Genomic DNA, 19,930 nt, shown 5'->3' on the forward strand with positions numbered 1-19,930 from the left:
CACGTAGAATACATGGGGCCACAATAACTGTGGAGTATGTATTTTTCATGCTAAGTCAAGTTTCAGATCAAGTTCATGTCAAGTCAAGTTCAGTTCATGTTTCAATTTAAGTTATGTCAATTATGCTATGTTGTACGCCAAGTTATACTTTAATTACTTATGAATTTGATTATGCATTTATACTTTTACTGTCATCCATGCATCATTAGCTTGTGTGGAAGTTTTTTGTTAACTTACTGAGATTTGTAATCAAATCTCACTTTGGTAGTCTCAACTACCATTCCCCCCGAATGGTAGATCTTGTTACAGGACCTGAAGGAGAATCAGGAGCTGATCAACTAGACACAATTGACTAAGCGACGGTGCGACATCAATGTTAATATAGTAATTAACGTAAATTACTACTTGTACGATTGAGTTGCATCTCTAGTACTTTTTGGATCATAACCATTTTGGACTAGTGTTATGATCTTAGTTGTTCAATGGATTTTTATGTATGAAGTATGTTTTAAGCATTTGAGATATTTTCAATTTGGTGCATAGTATTGCTAAAGAAAAAATTTATCTCCTGCGAATATTGCATATTGTTAGATGCATGTTAGGAATATTGCATCTTATATGTCATGAACGGGGGCAGGTAACCTTGTGTTGCATGTCTTGGCGCTTCAAATGTCCGTCCGATCCCAAACGGGATTTGGGGGCGTCACAATATCTACCGCTTGACCACTTCTACAACTTGCTTCAACATGGTTTAGTAGTTCTTGTACCTTTTTCCGTCGAATGGGTTCTGTTACATCGAGGTGTTGCAATACAAACATTTGCATGGTTGAAACTTTCCTGAGCTTCCTCCATTGAGGCGATGCAAGTAGCCATGCCATTGAAAATTTATCATGGTTGAATGCTTGGGCTGCATCAGGAATAGCTCGGCTGGAGAAGGCCTGGTCATTTTTCTGCAATGCTTATTTGGCCATGTATGGAGATGAAATGACTATTGTCGTTATGCTTCTGAGCTTCAAAGTCATTAGATGTCCATAAGTTTTGGAGAGCTTCGTGAGAGCTTGGTGCAATTTTTTGCCTAGTTCCAAGATGTTCCGGATGATTGGAAAAGGCTTGGGGCTTGGGGGCAAGTTTAAGGAGTTGGACTTTGGTCTTGATAGACCGGAGGTGATCAACACACCAATGAGTGCCCACACAAAGGAAAGTGCCAGCAAAAGCGGTAGGTAGTCCATTAAACTAATATTTGCAATGGGTGTGCCTTGATCTGAAGTCAGATGTCAGAAAGCCAACTGAGACGACAATTACAAAGGGGTTGGCGGTGGCTGGCGATTTAAAGTGTTCAGCCACTCCACACCAGCCGACTGACGGGAATTTTTGGCTGATCACTACTAGAGAGATGGCTATACACGTATTTTTGTCGACGGAAGTCCCAAGGAGAAGATGAAGATGAAGTGGTGAGTTCGTCCATGCTTCTATCTATAAAAGCTTTCGATGGATCCTACATCGGAAAGACGACAGAGTTCAAGGACTGATCCTTATCCTCTGGCGTTTGTTTTTGTTTTGTTTCATTTGGTTTGAAACCTAGACGGCAAGGAAATGATATGAAGGATTGCGAGAAAACTTTCAAACCGGTCGGTTGTAAATTTAATTTTAACACCAATCAATAGAAATTCGCCACATAGAATGTGTACAGCAAAAAATCTACACCTCACATGTACATGATTTCATTTTTTTTCCCGTCTCTTTCTCCTCTCTCTCCACCCCACGCCTGTAACCCCTTCTCTCCTCAAGCGTGCTCTCTCTCTCTCTCTCTCTCTCTCTCTCTCTCTCTCTCCAATCTTTCTCTCTCCTCACTCTTAACAATCTCTCTCTCTCTCTCTCTCTCTCTCTCTCTCTCTCTCTCAACAATCTCACTCTCAAGAAACTGTTTAAGATATTTTCAACGTTTTTTTTTCTTTCTAAAACATCACCAATACCTACTAGTGTTGCTCTTTGGAATCGCTGTTCGAAAGTGGCCACTACCACTGCTGGATGGGATGTATTTGGGCTTGAATCCAACACCATTGTCTCAATTAGAGATTTGTGGCAAGTGAGGAAAGTTACCTGCATGAACATTTAGAGTGAAGTAATGAATATCAGTGAGAAGTGTTGAAGATACTTCAACACCCAAACACAAAGTAAAAGTTTGGATCTTAGTGAAGGTATGACTGGTCGCTTCATAGGCAGGTCGCTTCATGCATGCCAAATTGATGTCCCCGTTAAATACTCAGACCTTGACCCAGAAGATTCCTTTACAACATCCTAACGATGGGTGGGCAAAGAGAGAGAGAGAGAGAGAGAGAGAGAGAGAGAGCTCGGAACAATGGGTGTGGGGTGAGGGGAAGCGTGAGGAAGAAAATAAAATATTGTGATATTTTGTATGTATTCTTTTCTTTAGTGCATCCTATATGTGGCAGTGTCTTATACATGGGTGTAAAAGAAAATTTGCCACCCGACCGGCTAGGGCGTCTCTCTTAAATTAAGAAAAATTCATTGCATGAGCACTTTTATTTTTTAATTTTAATCTTTTTATCTTGCAAACCTGTTAAATTAATACAGCACGGTCACGCTTAGGAAATTTGGGCTGGATAATTGGCTTGGGCTTTATATCGGGGGGGTTGGTTGCTCGCTTGGCCCAAAGAAATTCTAGTACCTCAGTTTCATCGAAGTTGGAGAAGAGGGGAGAAAAATGAAAAATAACAACCTCCATGTTGAGTGTGCGTGTCCTCCTCCTCCTCTTCTTATTTATTTATTTTATTTTATTTTTATTTTTATTTTAAAGGAGATTTAGATACTGAATTGTGATAAAATAATATTAAATAAAATTAAATAAAAGTTATAATTTTAAAAAAATATTATTTATATATTATTTTTATTTTAAGATTTTAAAAAATAAATTATTTATTATATTTTATGTAAGAATTTGAAAAAAATTGTAAAAATTAGATAAGATGAAATGAGTTAAGAAACTCTCTCAATCTAAACAATCTCTAGAGAATGTTTGGAAGTATTTTTATTCCATCTCATCTCATCTCATCTCATCTCATTCCAAACATCATTTAAACATAAATATTTTCAAATGAATCATTATAACTTTTTAAAACTAATTATTACAATTTTTATAACTTTTTAAACAAAAAAATAAACAAAATTCAACTTTTTTAAATATTAAAATAAAAAAAATTATAATTTATAATATTTTTTATTTAAATTTTTATAATATTTTTTATTTAAATTTTTTCTATTTCTTTCTAAAATTTAATAAATATTTATCTATTGTTTTAATTAATAAATATTTATCTCAAATTACATTATTATTATTTATAAACTTTTCATATCATTTCCCAAAGTGTGCTATTATTGTTGAGTTTACTCGCGATGCATTGAGTCTCTTGGCTTGCAAGCCAAGTGAATAAAAAAAAAAAAAAAACAAAAGAAAGAAAAAGACTTTCAGGGTGCAACAGACAAAAACTAATCGTGTCGTGTGACGAGGTGTTAATTACCATTCAGCATGGTTGCCATGGCACTACATATAAAAAATTGACTGGGCAAAGCAAAAGCAACAGTCCTTTGGCCAATAGTTTCTGAATCCACCTCCACCTCCACCATTCTCATTCTCTCTCGCGCCCAATTCGCCTCCTCTCTCTCCTCTCCTCTTCGCGTCCCTCTTCCCCCCTTCTCAATCCATCCCTCTCCCTCTCTATCCCCATCCCTCTCTGTTCGTTCGTTTTTTTTTTTAATCACTTTTTCCGATTTCAATCAGATTCTCGTTGCAAAACCAAGACGTACTCGAACAACTCTTTTGGGATCCATTTCTCACAGGTAGTAATTTCATCCACTCGTTTCTATCCAGTCTTTAATTTCAGAAAGCTCGGATCCGATCTTATTCATTGTGGAATTGCCCATCGATCAATGTAAGCCGGTCTCATGCGCCAGATCCATTTGCTGCATTGATCTATTTTTTAACGCGATGTGATCTCTTGTGGTTTTGGTAATTGGATATGTATCTCGTTGTACACTTGTTTGCCTGTACGCGATTGTTGATCTATGTTTTTTTGTCTTTAATACTCCCTTTCGTTTGGTTCCTGAGAAATCCTTGGCAAGGAGCAGAGTATGATGTGTTGAATAGTCTGCTTTTGGGTTACGGGTCTTAGAAAATGGAAAGCCCGCCTTAGCTAGGCCATAGACCCTATCTGTGTCTTTTTCTTGCATTCCATTTACGAATGTGGTTTCTTCCAGGGGTTTTTCTTGTAGTTTATTGGATCAGTTGGTTAATTTTCAATTCCTGAAGGCTTCTTTAAATTTACATGGAGTTGCTTCTGGTGTCGTCTTGGAATTACTGCAGCATTCATCGATCATATTTAGAGGAATTATCCCTTACCTATTAAATACTTTAGCTAAAAGACTACTTTCATGATCCATAACCTACATTTTGTGATTAATCACTAGTTTTAAATTGTTACAACGGGCACATTCTGTTTATTCACTAGTTTGAATTAGTTACGACCATATTTAACTCAGGCTGTTCTTTTGAATTGGTGATGACTATATTTATCTAGTGTTTGTTCTGATATTTGTAGGTAACTCGGTATGTAATTGTTTGAGCCAGTGTTTGCTATAGTTTTGAAGCAACACTAATATGGAAGAAGAAGAAGAAACAAAAGAATTTATGGAAATTTCCATGAAAGATTCAGATGGTTGTGAAGTTGTCAGCGGCATGCAGGAAAGTATGGGATCATCATATCAAGAAAATAGCAATACCAACCCTGGCATTGACATTGAGATTGGAGATAAAAATGTAGACGTGCATGGAGTTGATTCTGTGACTACAGTTGTGGATGAAGAACAGTTTGAGCAAGTATCTTTGAAGGATCATGAGAAGTTTGCTGGTGAATCTCGGGGCGTTGATGTGGATTCAAACCGGACTTCAAATTCAGATAATGTGAAAAGCTCATCTGATCAATTTGAAGATGCATCTCGATTATCAGGCACATTCGGGGTAGAAACTAATTTTTCTGCAGTTTCTGAGATGAAAGATGATCACACTATATCTGGCCCTGGGCGAGAGAAACAATTAACTCAAATAATAAAGCAATCTTCCTCGTCGACTAGTCTTGATTCTTCTGGATACATGGATGCGGTATATTCTCCCATGAGTTCACCGCCAAAGCCCAGACCAAAAGCTGTTATGCCTAATGTCTCTCCTGAGTTGTTGCATTTAGTTGATTCCACAATTATGGGGAAGCCTGAAAGTCTGGAAAAATTAAAGAATATTGTAAGTGGTGAGGAGAATTTTGGAAGTGGGGATGAAATGGACGGAATTGCTTTCCTGGTAGTTGATTCGCTTCTTGCAACAATGGGTGGTGTTGAAAGTTTTGAAGAGGATGAGGACAACAACCCTCCTAGTGTTATGTTAAACTCTCGGGCTGCCATAGTGGCAGCTGATCTCATTCCTTCGCTGCCTTGTGTAGGTGATAGCAAGGTTAGCATGTCACCTAGGACACGGATGGTTAGAGGATTGCTTGCTATATTACGGGCTTGCACTAGAAACAGAGCAATGTGCTCTATGGCTGGTTTGTTAGGAGTTCTTCTAAGCTCGGCAGAGAAGATTTTTGTGAAGGAGGTTGGTTCAACTGAGAAAATGAAATGGGATGGAACTCCTTTATGCTACTGCATCCAATACTTAGCTGGGCATTCGCTTAGTGTTGTTGATTTGCATGGATGGTTGAGAGTCATTACCAGAACACTTACCACTGTATGGGCTACTCACTTAATGCTTTCACTGGAGAAAGCAATGGGTGGAAAGGAATCAAGGGGGCCAGCACGTACATTTGAGTTTGATGGTGAAAGCTCTGGCTTGCTTGGACCAGGTGAGAGTCGTTGGCCATTCTCCAATGGTTATGCATTTGCAACGTGGATCTATATTGAATCATTTGCAGACACGTTGAATACCGCCACTGCTGCTGCTGCAATCGCTGCTGCTGCAGCAGCCAAGTCTGGAAAATCATCAGCTATGTCAGCTGCTGCTGCTGCTAGTGCACTTGCTGGTGAAGGCACGGCACACATGCCGCGACTTTTCAGTTTCTTATCTGCTGATAGTCAGGGGGTAGAGGCATACTTTCATGCACAGTTTTTGGTGGTTGAATGTGGTAGTGGAAAGGGAAAGAAAGCTTCTTTGCATTTTACTCATGCATTTAAGCCGCAGTGCTGGTACTTTATTGGTCTGGAGCATACTTGCAGGCATGGGCTACTTGGGAAGTCGGAGAGTGAACTGAGACTGTATATTGATGGAGCCCTCTATGAAAGTCGTCCTTTTGATTTCCCTCGGATATCCAAGTCACTTGCATTTTGTTGTATTGGTACTAACCCCCCTCCTACTATTGCTGGTTTACAACGTCGGCGTCGTCAGTGCCCTTTATTTGCTGAGATGGGGCCTATTTATATCTTCAAGGAGACAATTGGTCCAGAAAGGATGGCACGTTTAGCTTCTAGAGGAGGGGATGTGCTGCCTTCTTTTGGTAATGGAGCAGGATTACCATGGTTAGCGAAAAATGACCATGTCCAAAGCATGGCAGAGGAAAGTTCCCTTTTGGATGCAGAAATTGGTGGATACATTCACCTTCTCTATCACCCCGCCTTGCTGAGTGGGAGATTCTGTCCAGATGCTTCTCCATCTGGTGCTGCAGGTTAAATAATTTCTATGTCATTTAACAAAATCTTGAATAACACCACGTTAAATATAAAAATTGAAATTTACATCTGCATAGCAAGCCATTGGTACCTAATACAGGGTACTCAAAATAGTAGATTTTTACCTGTACGGATGCCTGTGCATTGGGGGCAACATCAGTAAATTATTATTGGGCTAGGGAGAGAGGTGGGTGGGGGCTGGGAGAATAAGGGTACATTTGGTTAAGTAAAATTTTTAGAATGATTGAGGATTCTTGAGAATTTTTTCAAGATGTATTGTTTATTGGGTTTTGTGTTAGTATATAAGAATATTTGAATAATGTTTTTTTGAATATGTTTTGTATTGGGTTTCTGCAAGTGGATAGGTAGAGTTGAAAAGCTCGAATATAACTTTTTTAGAGTAGTTTTTATTTTTTTTTTATTTTTTTTTTAAGTAACTTTTTTAGAGTAGTTTTTATATAAGTTTTTTCGATTTTTGTTTTTTTCACTTTTTGTAATTTTTTTATTTTTTTTTTGAGATTGAAATAGTTTGGTTTGAAGTTGAAAACTTTTTTGAAAACATTGTTAACCAAACATGGCGTAGGGTTTCATACCATAAGATGTTTTCGCTTTAAATCTTACAGTATTATTCTAACCAGTTCTTAAGGGTTGCACATGGTGACTCAGAAATGCATGCTTTCTATTTCGGCCACGAAGACATTTCAAATGCAAGATCATCGTTTAGTTTTATGTGTTCAGATAACCCAATAGATTCTCACTATATAATCCTTTTGCAGTACTTATCAAAAACAATGTTGCACATGTATATTTTTCATTTTTAGTTGAATGGGGTTTTTATCGTTTACCAAAGAAGTTGTTATTCTACCATGTTGTATTTTAAGTGTGATTTAATCGAATATAATTTTACCCCATTGTTGTTAGTCGAACTTATCCAACACAATAGTTGTTTTACTCAATTCTAATGTTTTGTAAATGGCTAAAGATGCTTGGTGAAGAAGTTAGTTTTTTCGTTAGTGTTGATATTTACATGTATTTCTATGGTTTTTCAAAGAGTGAGGAAGGTTATTTGTAGTGCATTTAGGGAAGGAGGTGCTTCCTAAAGGGGTTGACCAGCATTTGCTCTTTAAAGAGCGTGAAAGCTGATCTGATCGAGTTGTAGTAATCCCTAAGTGGTGAGTACCTTGGTCTTGGTGGTATGCTCTCTCCAGGTCTAAGGTTTGAACCCTTGGGTGGAAACAATTTCTAAGGGTCACGTCCCATTGGTAGAAAGCCAATGATTTACTGTGTGATGCGGATATGTTATATGGGTCTGGGGTTTTAACCGGGTAAAAGAGGTTGCTTTTGCATGGTCTCCTGGATTCCTCATTTGTAGTTCAAATGCTTATTTGATTGGTCCTTGCGAGGATGGTAATCAGATTGTTGTTTACATTTGGCAAAGTTTCAGCAAATAAAGTTATTTTCTTACTTGTTTCTTGCTTTCTAGCATGGAATATCAACCTTTTTGTGGTGATTTTGATATCTAGTGCCCTTTTTGACCTTTCATATCGCTAGGACAAGACGAATTTTTTGTGTGGAATTTTTGAAGATTATTTTTGACCCTACTTATGCAGAGGGGTTTAAGGGAAATATAAAACAACATCTCAAGTTAGGGAATTATCTATTGAGAAGTTTGAGAATTATCTATTGAGAAGTTTGAGAGGTAATTATAACCAATAAAAAAAAAAAAAAAATGAAGATTGAGAGATAACTATAGAAGTTATAACAGAATGATGAAGTTTGTGGATGTTATACAGAAGTACACATAGCTTTCAGATAGCATGTGGTGCTTGTCAGGGCATTGATGCATGAGTCTGTAGAAATACCTTTAATAATGTGTATAAATCAAGTAAACCCTTAGTGTTTATGTATGCACACACAAATATTTGTCATATACTTTTCATACTTTTAAGGAATATGAAATTTCTTGTGATGTGCCTTGAATAGCTTGCTAGCCTACTTGTGAATTCCTTCTAAATTATCCATCAGTGATGATTCAGGCATCCTTCGACGACCAGCCGAGGTTCTTGGGCAAGTCCATGTTGCTACACGAATGCGACCAGTGGAGGCTTTGTGGGCCTTGGCCTACGGTGGCCCCATGTCTTTGCTTCCACTGACAGTAAGCGATGTTGATAAAGATAGCCTAGATCCACGACCAGGGAGTCTTCCTTTTTCATTGGCCACTGCTACTCTTGCTCCACCAATATTCCGTATTATTTCTATGGCTATCCACCACCCTTGGAACAATGAAGAGCTGTGTCGTACCAGAGGGCCTGAGGTTCTGTCAAGAATCTTGAATTATCTTTTGCAGACTTTATCTTTTCTTGATGCTGGAAAGCCTGACGGTGTTGGAAATGAGGAACTAGTTGCAGCTATTGTCTCCCTTTGTCAATCTCAAAAGATTAATCATGCTCTCAAAGTGCAGCTTTTCAGCATGCTGCTATTGGATCTGAAAATTTGGAGCTTATGCAACTATGGACTGCAAAAGAAGCTTCTATCATCACTTGCAGACATGGTATTCACAGAGTCATCAGTAATGAGAGATGCGAATGCTATTCAGAGGCTTCTAGATGGCTGCAGAAGATGCTATTGGACGATTTTTGAAAAGGACTCGGTGAATACTTTTTCTTTAGATGATGCAATGCGTCCAGTTGGTGAAGTGAATGCTTTGGTTGATGAACTCCTAGTGATTATTGAACTTCTAGTGGGAGCAGCACCTATTTCTATGGCTTCAGATGATGTCCGTTGTTTGCTAGGGTTCTTGGTTGACTGCCCACAACCCAATCAGGTAACATTTGAATTTGGAAGATTATTTTCCTAAATTAGGATTCATGTTGGGGTGGCCGTTGCTTGATGCTGTTAATCTCTGTTTTTCTTCTCTGTTTTGTTTTATGTATTGTTGACTTTTGCTTTTGCAGGGTCTCTTGTTATTCGTTTTGAAATGCTAATGATATATTTCTTTGCGAGTTTTAGACAAAAAAAAGTATGTATTGACGTGGGTGTGATAATCATTATAAGGCCTTTCTGATGGTATATGCACATACCAACTCACAATTGTGTATCTATGTATATTTATATGCATGCATGCATGCATGCATGTGTACATGAGTTCCTTGCGTTATTATTATTATTTTTGCATTAATTGCATTTAGCATTAGTTTTTTTTTTTTTTTTCCTTTCCTGTAAATGATTTTTGTCTTGCGAAATTGCTATTTTCCCTTGTATCTTCTAATTTTGTTAGATTAAGATTTTGCATGGGAATTTGAAAAAGAGTTCTGAGCCAAAATAGTGAGTTAGTTAATTGAGATGATAAATTATATTGATTGCAAAAAGTAATTTGTTAAATTTTACACGGGCTTTTTTGAGTCATTAGGGACTCTTTAATATGGTTTAGGTGTTTTCTTGTATACGTTTAGTGTACTTAGTTACTCCTTTTGATATATATAATATTTTTAATCATCAAAAAAAAAAATTTCATATAAAAAAATTACGGATAAAAAAAAAACATATAAAAAAATTGCTGAATCTTTTATGTGTGAAGTATGTATATATTCTAGTACGAAGAGATAGACATACATGAACCATTTGACATTTAATTTTGAAAATTTCCTTGTATCTTTTAATGGCTTAGAGCTACATGATTTTCTGATGTCCATCACTCATACCTAGCTATGGAAACTATAAATTGTACTGGGCTTTTGCCTATTCTTTGATAATATAATTTATTTACTTATCAAAAAAAAAAAAATTCCTTGTATCTTTCAATTGTGTTGTTAGATTATGGTTCTTCTTCTGTGCTGCCTGATTACCTCTTATTTTTTCATTTGAAATACAAATTATAGAACAATATGAAGGGGCCTTGTAGTTTTGGTTCAAATAATCTCCTTTCTTAACTGATTTATGAGTTGTCTCTTTAAAGTTAATGTAGAAGCTCTCAACCAATTGCTTCATATGGTAGCCACCCAGGCATTTTTAACATCGAAAAGCCTCAATGGTCCAAATGTTAAAAGCTATGCTTCTGATTTGTTTGGCCAGAACCTCTGACCATTTAACAGAATATGCTGTAGATGTTAGTAAAATAAAACAGATTGAGTTTAGTGATTGTGGCGAAGTTTTTCATTGTTGTTAGAGAAAACAGATCAAAGTGATGTGCATTTTATAAAGACTGTTATTTTTATTGTTGCTAAAGAAAAGACAAACTATTTTGTGTAACACAGTGCTAAACTGGCTTTTGAAAACTACGTCAATAGGTTAATCTAGTTACCTTGTCAAAGAACATTTTTTTTGGTTGAGAAAGTAGCATGGAGACTTGCTCTTGTACATCAGAAAGGAAGGCGAGACTGCCAGCACTTTCTCAGATCCATCCGAATAGTGTGTATTAGCTTTTTTGGCTAATGACACATCGATCCTGAAGCCTTTGGAGTATCTTTTTGATAGGCACCCCTATCTGTATGGGGAATTCACTGCTGATAGACTCTGATTATATTTCTTAGAAAGAGTTCTACTTTTGCATTGTTGGAGTCTCTGTAATCTGTGTTTTATTGCCTTTTCTTTTTAGAACTAGGCAGTTATGAGTAACAAATTGTCCACTACTTGTCCTCGCGAATATGGGTTGTTTTTAGTTCATGATGAAATTCGAAAGGAATCTGTCTGAAGTATCTGTATGATCATGTATAGGTGATGCTCTTCTATATATCCCGTGCACTTTGGTTACTACTTATCCTTATTATCAAAAAAATTTTTCTCATAAAAAAGTATCTGTATGAACTATCTTATTTATTCAACTGTGAAGTGACTCCTATATTCCTCATCCAGGTTGCTAGGGTATTGCATCTGATGTATCGGTTGGTAGTACAGCCGAATACATCTCGAGCTCAAACATTTGCAGAGGCCTTTCTTGCATGTGGTGGGATAGAGACACTTCTTGTTCTGCTGCAACGGGAAGCGAAAGCTGGTGACTCTAGTTCATTCGAAACCATGACTGAGAGTGATGAAAGTCTGCCGGTCCATAGACCTGAACTTGATTGTGGTAGTGGGGTTCCTGAGAGAACTTTGGATGATGTGGGACCCACAGAGGATAAGGAACCTGTTTCAGATGAGAAAGATTATGGCTCTCAACCTCTCAAAAGTGGTATCAGCCCTACTGCTTTTTCCCCAGATATGAAAATCGAAAGGATGACCTCTGCTTCTGAGAATGTTTTTATTAAGAATTTGGGGGGTATAAGTCTATCTATTAGTGCTGACAATGCTAGAAATAATGTTTACAATGTTGACAAAACCGATGGGATTGTTGTTGGGATCATAGGGCTCTTAGGTGCTTTAGTAGCATCTGGGCATCTGAAATTTGGTTCAGGTGCTTCGACAGAGATAACAAACAACCTTTTCGGTAGTGGGCTGCATGATGGAAATACTATGTTTGATGATAAAGTTTCGCTTCTATTTTATGCTTTACAGAAAGCTTTCCAAGCGGCACCAAATAGGCTCATGACCAGCAATGTGTACACAGCTTTACTGGGGGCTTCGGTATGGCTTTAACTTGTTTTTTCTCCCTCACTGATTACTTTGTATTTTATCATGTTCAATACTGACAATCATGGTCCAAGCAAAATCCAAATATGCAATTGTTCCTATGGTTTTTGTTATTTCTTTTTTTAATAAATATTTATTTGGTAAAATGTCATTGACCTAGCATGAGAGAGATTCTCTCGCTCGCTCTCTCTCATGTAATCAGGTATCATGTATGTAGGTAGGAATGTGTACGTGATATTCTTATTCCTACTGCTGTAGTATTCTTTATATTACAATGAAAGTTCTCATGGTCTTCACTTTCCATTGTTTGGTCCACATGATATTATTTGAATATCCATGTTCTTCCCTGTTTGAAAATTAACGCTTTTGGTAAGGTTATGGTGTCATTTACCATGTCTCTAGCTCGAGTCTTTGCTGAATCCTTATGGTGCCATTTATATCAAGATAACTGCATCTCTCTCTCTCTCTCTCTCTCTCTCTCTCTCTCTCTCTCTCAATGAGTTTTGTTTCGTCATTTATTCCTGATGTCTTTCGACGGAGTTTTTATTGATTATCTGGTTAAAGCTCAGTAGATTAGTGGTATTGCAGAGTGGTTTTCAAATGGGGTCATGTTGGAAGTTACTTGTTGATACAAAATTATTTGAATTGAAGCGTGAAAATGATCTTTGATGGAGAGTTACGGAGAGCAGTCGTTGGGTTGTCAAGTTTATTTCCATTGATGCTGCAACGATGGATTGGTTGGCTTTGGTGGTAGGGATGTGTGGGGCTTCAGGGGGTTCTTCTGAGTTTTTCAGAACTTGTAGGACAGGGAATCAAGTATTGGTAGTGCAAAGGAATCAGAACAGTTTTGGTCGATTTCTAACGGTATCTGAGTTTGGGCTTGACAAGAGGCGTGGGTCGATTGTTGTACCAGAAGGTTCGAAGGGTGAGGGCTGGAGTAAGTTTGGTGTAACATTGAAGGAAGTAATTTTGTCGTCCTCTGTTTCGGGCAATAGAAACAGGGTTCAAGAAAAAACTGGTTCCTCTTCTATGGTGTCTGTTGAGATTATGTCCACACAATTTCATTATGCTTGATAGAAGTTCTTTTGAGGGTCCCTTGTAACACCATTGAAAAATCACTTTCAAGGGGGTGATTATCTATGCTTAAGCAATAATCAGATTAGAAGAAGCTCAGTGTTTTTAGTTTTCCCTGAAAGCAAGTAGCAGTGGTTAACGACGATGATTACACTTACTCAATCTCACCGCTGAGTTTGGGTGGTTAACGACGGTTTGCACGGTGGTTTGTTGTTTTTTATCCTGGGGGCAACACACATCATGGGTCTCATTCAAGTTTTAGTTATTGACTCTAAGCAGTTTACAATTGCGAAAGAGGGGGTCAACTTGGTTATCACAGAAAGATCTTGGAAGGTGGTGGCTACAATTACACTGGGACCTGCTTCGACACAATGGCTGGCCAAGGCCATGGTTTCATGCTCAAAGTTTGAGAAAAATGGCTTCTACACCACAATAAGGGAGGGTAACCGAAGCTTCATTGCTCAGCGGTGCTGCAATGAAAGAGGCCGCTTCTTGGCAGTGGTGGAATTTAACGGTGGAGGGAGGAGGAATTTTATCTTTGTCCCAGAGGAAGAGGATAATGGATGGAGGAGAATGGGGAGGTGTTGCAGGAGTCCTTGGTCGTCAACAGAAGTTTTCACAGCAATAGAGGAGTGGAGAGGCCACATACGGAAGCTCAGCCACAGCCTCGTTCCTATCGAGAAGCACTGATGGTGGCACAACCCTTTGAACATCGGTTTGAAAACAAAGGCAAGAAAGGATACAGTAATCTGAACACGGGACAACTCTCTGACAGTGAAAGACGTCTAGCAATTTGCCAGGGTAGTGGTTGCGGAAATGAAGGTTGCGTGACAGTAGGGGAGACGTTGAAGCTTCTCCTGGAAGCTAAGTCTTAGTTATGTGATTTGCAGGCTAAAGTAGACTTTTTAATAAGGAAAGAAAAAGGGCCGAATGGTTATGGGCCTTCCTTGGGCCCGAATGGGACACTTGATCTACAACTTGATAAACCCACACCGGAACATATGGGTCCCCTCCAAACCAACCCCATTGTAGGCCCGTCCCAGCCCAACCAACCCAACCCTTCTATACGCCAGTCTCAGCCCAATCGGAATTCTCGGCCCAGCGGGCAGGCCCCCACATGGAGAATCCGAAACAGCGACCCGCAAGCTTCGTCTGGACTTGATCCAAAGAAGAAAGTATCGGTTGTACCGATACCGACGGAGAACCCAACCCAGGTGGAACAGACAACGCCGGCGCTCACAGTGGAACAGATTCTGCCGTCAAGGGATGCTGAACAAGAGGACAACAGGCATTTTTCTTCATTTCTCCCTGATCTTCACGAACAGAACGTAACGACAGGGGGCATCGATTTTCGTTCAGACCAGATAGAGGCTCCTGTGGCATCGGGCGAGCTCCTTGACACGTTTTTCCTTGATTTACACGCTCAGAAAGTAACGACAGGGGGCACGTTAATTTGTTCAGGCCAGATGGAGGCTCCCGTGGCTTCGGGTGAGCTCCTTGACACACAGAGCACGCCGATTATGGGTAAGGAGTCAACATCACCTTCAGTGGAGGCTCCCTTAGTTTCGGATGAACATCTGGATTTTTTTCCAGAAGGTGGAGATGGCAGAAACTTGGGAACTGGGGAGAATCGATCAGAAGGGAGCTCGCAATATCACACAGACATCCCGGATACTCAAATGGTTGCTGCTGAAGAGAATAATAACGTGGACACTTTGACTGAATGGGGAAGAAATAATTTATCTGGGGATGATAATGAGGTTGGTGACAGGAACCCTTACCCTTTGAATTGTTTATTAGCCAGAGACTTTGAGATGTCGGATTGGGTCCTTAAAAAGGTAGACGATATACATGTGGTGGGGATAAAGTGCGTGGGTTATGAAGATCAATTCATGGCACTTCTCACGGCAATAGAGGTGGGTCATGTGCATACAAAAAAAAATGGCTCCAAGAAACAGAGGGAGCTCAAGAGGCTTGACTGGTCGTTGAACGGGGGGAGCTCAAGCTGTGATAGAACCAAAGGGAAGGGTAATGCTGATTTGTTATGAAGCCAAAAATTTTATCATGGAACGTTAGGGGGTTGAACGAGATCAACAAACGCCTTCGCATAAAAAATTTACTTCGAGAATGGAGGGCGGATGTCGTTTGTTTACAAGAAACTAAGTTGAAATTGGTGACTAGAAAATTAGTGAGAAGTGTGTGGCATTGTCCGTATGTAGACTGGATTTATTTAGCCTCGAATGGGGCCTCGGGTGGAATCCTTGTGATGTGGGATAAGAGGGTAATGGAGAAAATGGAGGAGTTTGTAGGGGAATTTTCAGTGGCTGTATCTTTTAAGATGGCGGAAGACAATTTTATGTGGGCATTTGCAGGTATATATGGGCCCAATGCTGACAACATTAGAAAACTTTTATGGGAGGAGATAGCTAGAATTTGGAGCTGGTGGGACCTCCCCTAGTGCATAGGCGGTGACTTTAACATCACAAGATTCCCTAGTGAAAGATCGGGAAACAGTCAACTAAGTCCAGCCATGACGGAGTTCTCAGATTGTATTTTTGATTTGAACTTGGTGGACCTCCCACTTGTAGGTGGCCCTTTCACATGGTCCAACAACCAGACTTACTCTCGACTAGATAGATTCCTAATTTCACCGGATTGGGAATGTCATTACCCGGAGGTATCTCAAAAGAGATTACCACGTCTATGTTCGGATCACTTTCCTATTTTACTGGATGGAGGTGGTATTCAAGGTGGTCGGCGTTCTTTTAAGTTTGAAAATATGTGGCTTAAAAGTGAAGGCTTTGTGGACAAGGTAAGACATTGGTGGTCTTCTTATCAGTTTCATGGCACCCCCTCTTTTATTCTCGCAGGTAAACTAAAAGCTCTAAAGAACGATTTAAAGCTTTGGAACTCTCAAAGTTTTGGAGATGTGGGAGAACAAAAGCAAACCATGACCGAGGAGATTCAGATTTTTGATAGAATCACCGAAGAAAGAGCCCTCACCCCAGAGGAACTTTTACGGAAGACAGAGCTGGTTTCAGAATTAGAAAGAATATTATCTTTAGAAGAGATTTCTTGGCGTCAGAAGTCAAGAGCCCTTTGGTTAAAAGAGGGGGATCGAAGCACGAAATTTTTCCATAGAGTGGCCAACTCTTATAGGAGAAATAATACCATTGATATGTTGAAAATCAATGGTAGAGATTGCACAGAAGCTCCAGTGATCAGAGAACATGTGGTGAGTTTTTTTGATAATCTTTTTTCAGAACGAGAGGGATGGAGGCCAACAGTGGATGGGCTGGACTTTGATTCTATTGAACCACAAGTAGCATCATGGTTAGAAAGAGCCTTTGAAGAAGATGAAGTACACGATGTGATTAGGAAAATGGAGAAAGATAAAGTGCCAGGACCAGATCGTTTTTCGATGGGGTTTTTTCAAACGTGTTGGGAGGTTGTGAAAGAAGACATTATGAACGTATTTCAAGAATTTTTCCATGCTGGAAAATTCACGAAAAGCCTGAATGCTACTTTTATTGCTCTTATTCCGAAGAAATCTGGGGCCTCGGAGGTGAAGGATTTTAGGCCCATTAGCCTTATCAACGGAATCTACAAAATTCTTTTGGGAAAAATTATTTCTGGCTAACAGACTAGGGGAGGTTTTGGGAAAAATTATTTCTAAGCCTCAAAATGCTTTTGTAAGGGGTCGTCAAATTCTGGATTCCGTGTTAATAGCCAATGAATGTCTGGATAGTAGACTAAAATCTAGTATTGCAGGGATCATTTGCAAACTGGACATGGAAAAAGCTTACGACCATGTAAACTGGAACTTTCTCCTATATCTTTTGCAGAGATGTGGCTTCGGGGAGAAATGGCGCATGTGGATCAGATGGTGTATCTCAACGGCAAAATTTTCAGTCCTCATTAATGGCAGCCCGGAGGGTTTCTTCGACAGCTCTCGAGGTTTAAGACAGGGAGATCCTTTGTCCCCACTTCTCTTTGTTATCATCATGGAGGCACTAAGTAGGATGTTAACGGCTCTGGTTGCCAATGGGTTTATTATTGGTTTCTCAGTGGGTGACTCGAATAGAGGCTTTATTTCTATCTCTCACTTGCTTTTTGCAGATGACACACTAATTTTTTGTGAAGCAGATAAAGAACAACTTAGGGCATTAAAGGCCCTTCTTCTATGCTTTGAAGCAACGTCGGGTTTAAGGGTGAATTTTGATAAATCAGAATTAGTGCCAGTCGGTGAATCAGTAGTATTCAGCATTTGGCTAACAATTTGGGTTGTAAGGTGGGTTCTCTCCCTATGACTTATTTGGGGCTACCGTTGGGGGCTGCTTCACGATCCCTACAAATCTGGGATTCAGTTATTGAGAAAGTGGAAAAAAGACTGGCAGGGTGGAAGAGACTATACTTGTCAAAAGGAGGTCGTGTGACTCTTATCAAAAGCACTCTCTCTAATCTACCAACTTATTTCTTGTCTTTATTCCAAATCCCAACCTCTGTGGCTTCACGCATTGAAAAACTTTATCGAGATTTCTTATGGAGTGGGATGGGGAACGAATTCAAATTCCACTTAGTTAAGTGGGACAAGGTATGCAGACCACTCTCATCAGGTGGATTGGGAATAAAGAACTTGAAGACGTTTAACCGAGCACTTCTTGGTAAATGCCTTTGGAGATACAATATGGAACCGGAAGCATTATGGAAATTAGTCGTTGACTGCAGACATGGGAGAACGTGGGGTGGTTGGTGTACTAGAGATGGGAATGCCCCCTATGGGGTGGGGATTTGGAAGCACATCAGACGAGGATGGGGAGTTTTTGCAAACCGTACTAGATTCTTGGTGGGGGAGGGGACTGGTATAAAATTTTGGAGGGACATCTGGTGTGGGGAGGCGGTGCTGAAGGATGCTTTTCCTACCGTGTTCCATGTGGCATGTGAGCCAGAAGCTTCGGTGGCAGATTTTCTGGTGCGTTCAGGGGATCAAGTCCAATGGAATGTCACCTTTAGTAGAGCAGCTCAAGATTGGGAAGTAGACAGTTTTGGGGCTTTTTTCAGATTAGTGTATTCCACGAAGCTTAATGGTATGCGAGAAGATAAGTTGTGGTGGACACCTGCGGGTAAGGGGAACTTTTCAGTTCGCTCATTCTATAAATCCCTTATAACCACACCAAATAGTCAGTTCCCTTGGAGAAGTTTGTGGAGGAATAAGGCACCTCCCAAAGCACTTTTTTTCGTCTGGTCAGCGGCCCTGGGTAAGATCCTGACGACAGATAATCTGCGTAAACGCCGGGTAATCATTGTAGACTGGTGCTGTATGTGTAAGAAAGCCAGAGAGACCGTGGATCATCTGTTGCTACATTGTGAGACAGCGAGAGCCTTGTGGTACGAAGTGTTCAACAGAATCGGGTTAAACTGGGTGATGCCTGCTACGGTGACTGAGTTATTGGCTAGTTGGGGGATGCCGGGTGGATTACCACAGATCAAAGCCGTGTGGAAAATGGTTCCAATCTGTGTTATGTGGTGCATATGGCAAGAGCGCAATGAGCGGATATTTGAGGACAAGAAGCGGACACTAGTGGAGCTTTGCTCTCTTTTTTTCTCTTATTTAGTCCTCTGGGCCATCGCTGTAAACTTTAATGGCCAAAATATGCACGATTTTCTTTTGTCTTCTTTAGCATCTTAGATAGGTTTTATCTCTTGTATAACTTCTTGTTTTACTTGGGCTATGCCTATTCATATTAATACTATCGTTTACCTATAAAAAAAAAAAAAAGATTATCTATGCTTTATGAGCTATGCTGGTTTATCTTTGAAAGTAACAATCTGGTTACTTTTTCCTGGTTTATTTTTGTTTCAGATCAATGCTTCTTCGACTGATGATGGGCTGAACTTTTATGATTCGGGTCATCGCTTTGAACATTCACAAATTTTGTTGGTTCTTTTGCGTTCACTTCCATATGCATCTAGGAGCTTGCAAATTCGAGCTCTACAGGTACTTTTTCTTGTTTCTTGCACTTCAACTTAAAGATTCATTTTTTTCACTTATCAAAAGTGTATTGAAAAGAGAAAAAACTTTACTACTTGCATGAATTATGCTTGCAGATTCTGATGCAATCTATTATTTATGGCCTTGTTTTCGGATGTCTGTTGAGTGAAGTGAGAATCAGAGTACTTTCAGATTTTTGAGGGAGGTTGATAGACTTCAATAATATTGAGATTATAAGATTTTCAATTTGCTTAAATCTTGGAAGCATAGAATGGATTGCCAGATGGGTTGAACTAACATGAAAATTAGTTAATGGCCGTTGTAAAGGAGATCATTGGAGGTTATATCCTATATATATATATATATTTTTTTTTTTTTTGATACGTAAGAAGTAAATTATATTGATATGAATAAAATAGGCATAGCCCATGTACACAGGAATTATACAAAAGAACACCTAAATACATTCTAAATTAAAGACAAAAAGTCATGAAAATTATTACTTATAAAAAAAAAAGACAAAAAGTCATGAGCATTGTTTCCATCAAGGCTGAAAACCAAAGCATTAAAGTG

General features: G+C 39.2%; 1 protein-coding gene across 3 annotated transcripts in view; it reads left to right on the forward strand.

The window, feature by feature from the left end:
- Window positions 1-3,583: 3,583 nt before the first annotated feature.
- The window catches only part of LOC122301216 (BEACH domain-containing protein C2), a 38,132-nt gene continuing 21,785 nt past the window's right edge, over window positions 3,584-19,930 (forward strand). For 2 of the 3 annotated variants that reach the window (XM_043112409.1, XM_043112411.1), the window contains exons 1-5: window positions 3,584-3,858; window positions 4,617-6,722; window positions 8,763-9,550; window positions 11,578-12,285; window positions 19,229-19,363. In XM_043112409.1, the coding sequence (XP_042968343.1) occupies window positions 4,676-6,722; window positions 8,763-9,550; window positions 11,578-12,285; window positions 19,229-19,363 (3,678 nt within the window). In that variant the 5' untranslated portion in view covers window positions 3,584-3,858; window positions 4,617-4,675. Of the gene's footprint in view, window positions 3,951-4,616; window positions 6,723-8,762; window positions 9,551-11,577; window positions 12,286-19,228; window positions 19,364-19,930 lie in introns of all 3 variants that reach the window. The other variant, XM_043112410.1, reaches the window with a different exon arrangement.

The sequence above is a fragment of the Carya illinoinensis genome, chromosome 2 (genome assembly GCF_018687715.1).
Source record: "Carya illinoinensis cultivar Pawnee chromosome 2, C.illinoinensisPawnee_v1, whole genome shotgun sequence".
NCBI lineage: Eukaryota > Viridiplantae > Streptophyta > Magnoliopsida > Fagales > Juglandaceae > Carya > Carya illinoinensis.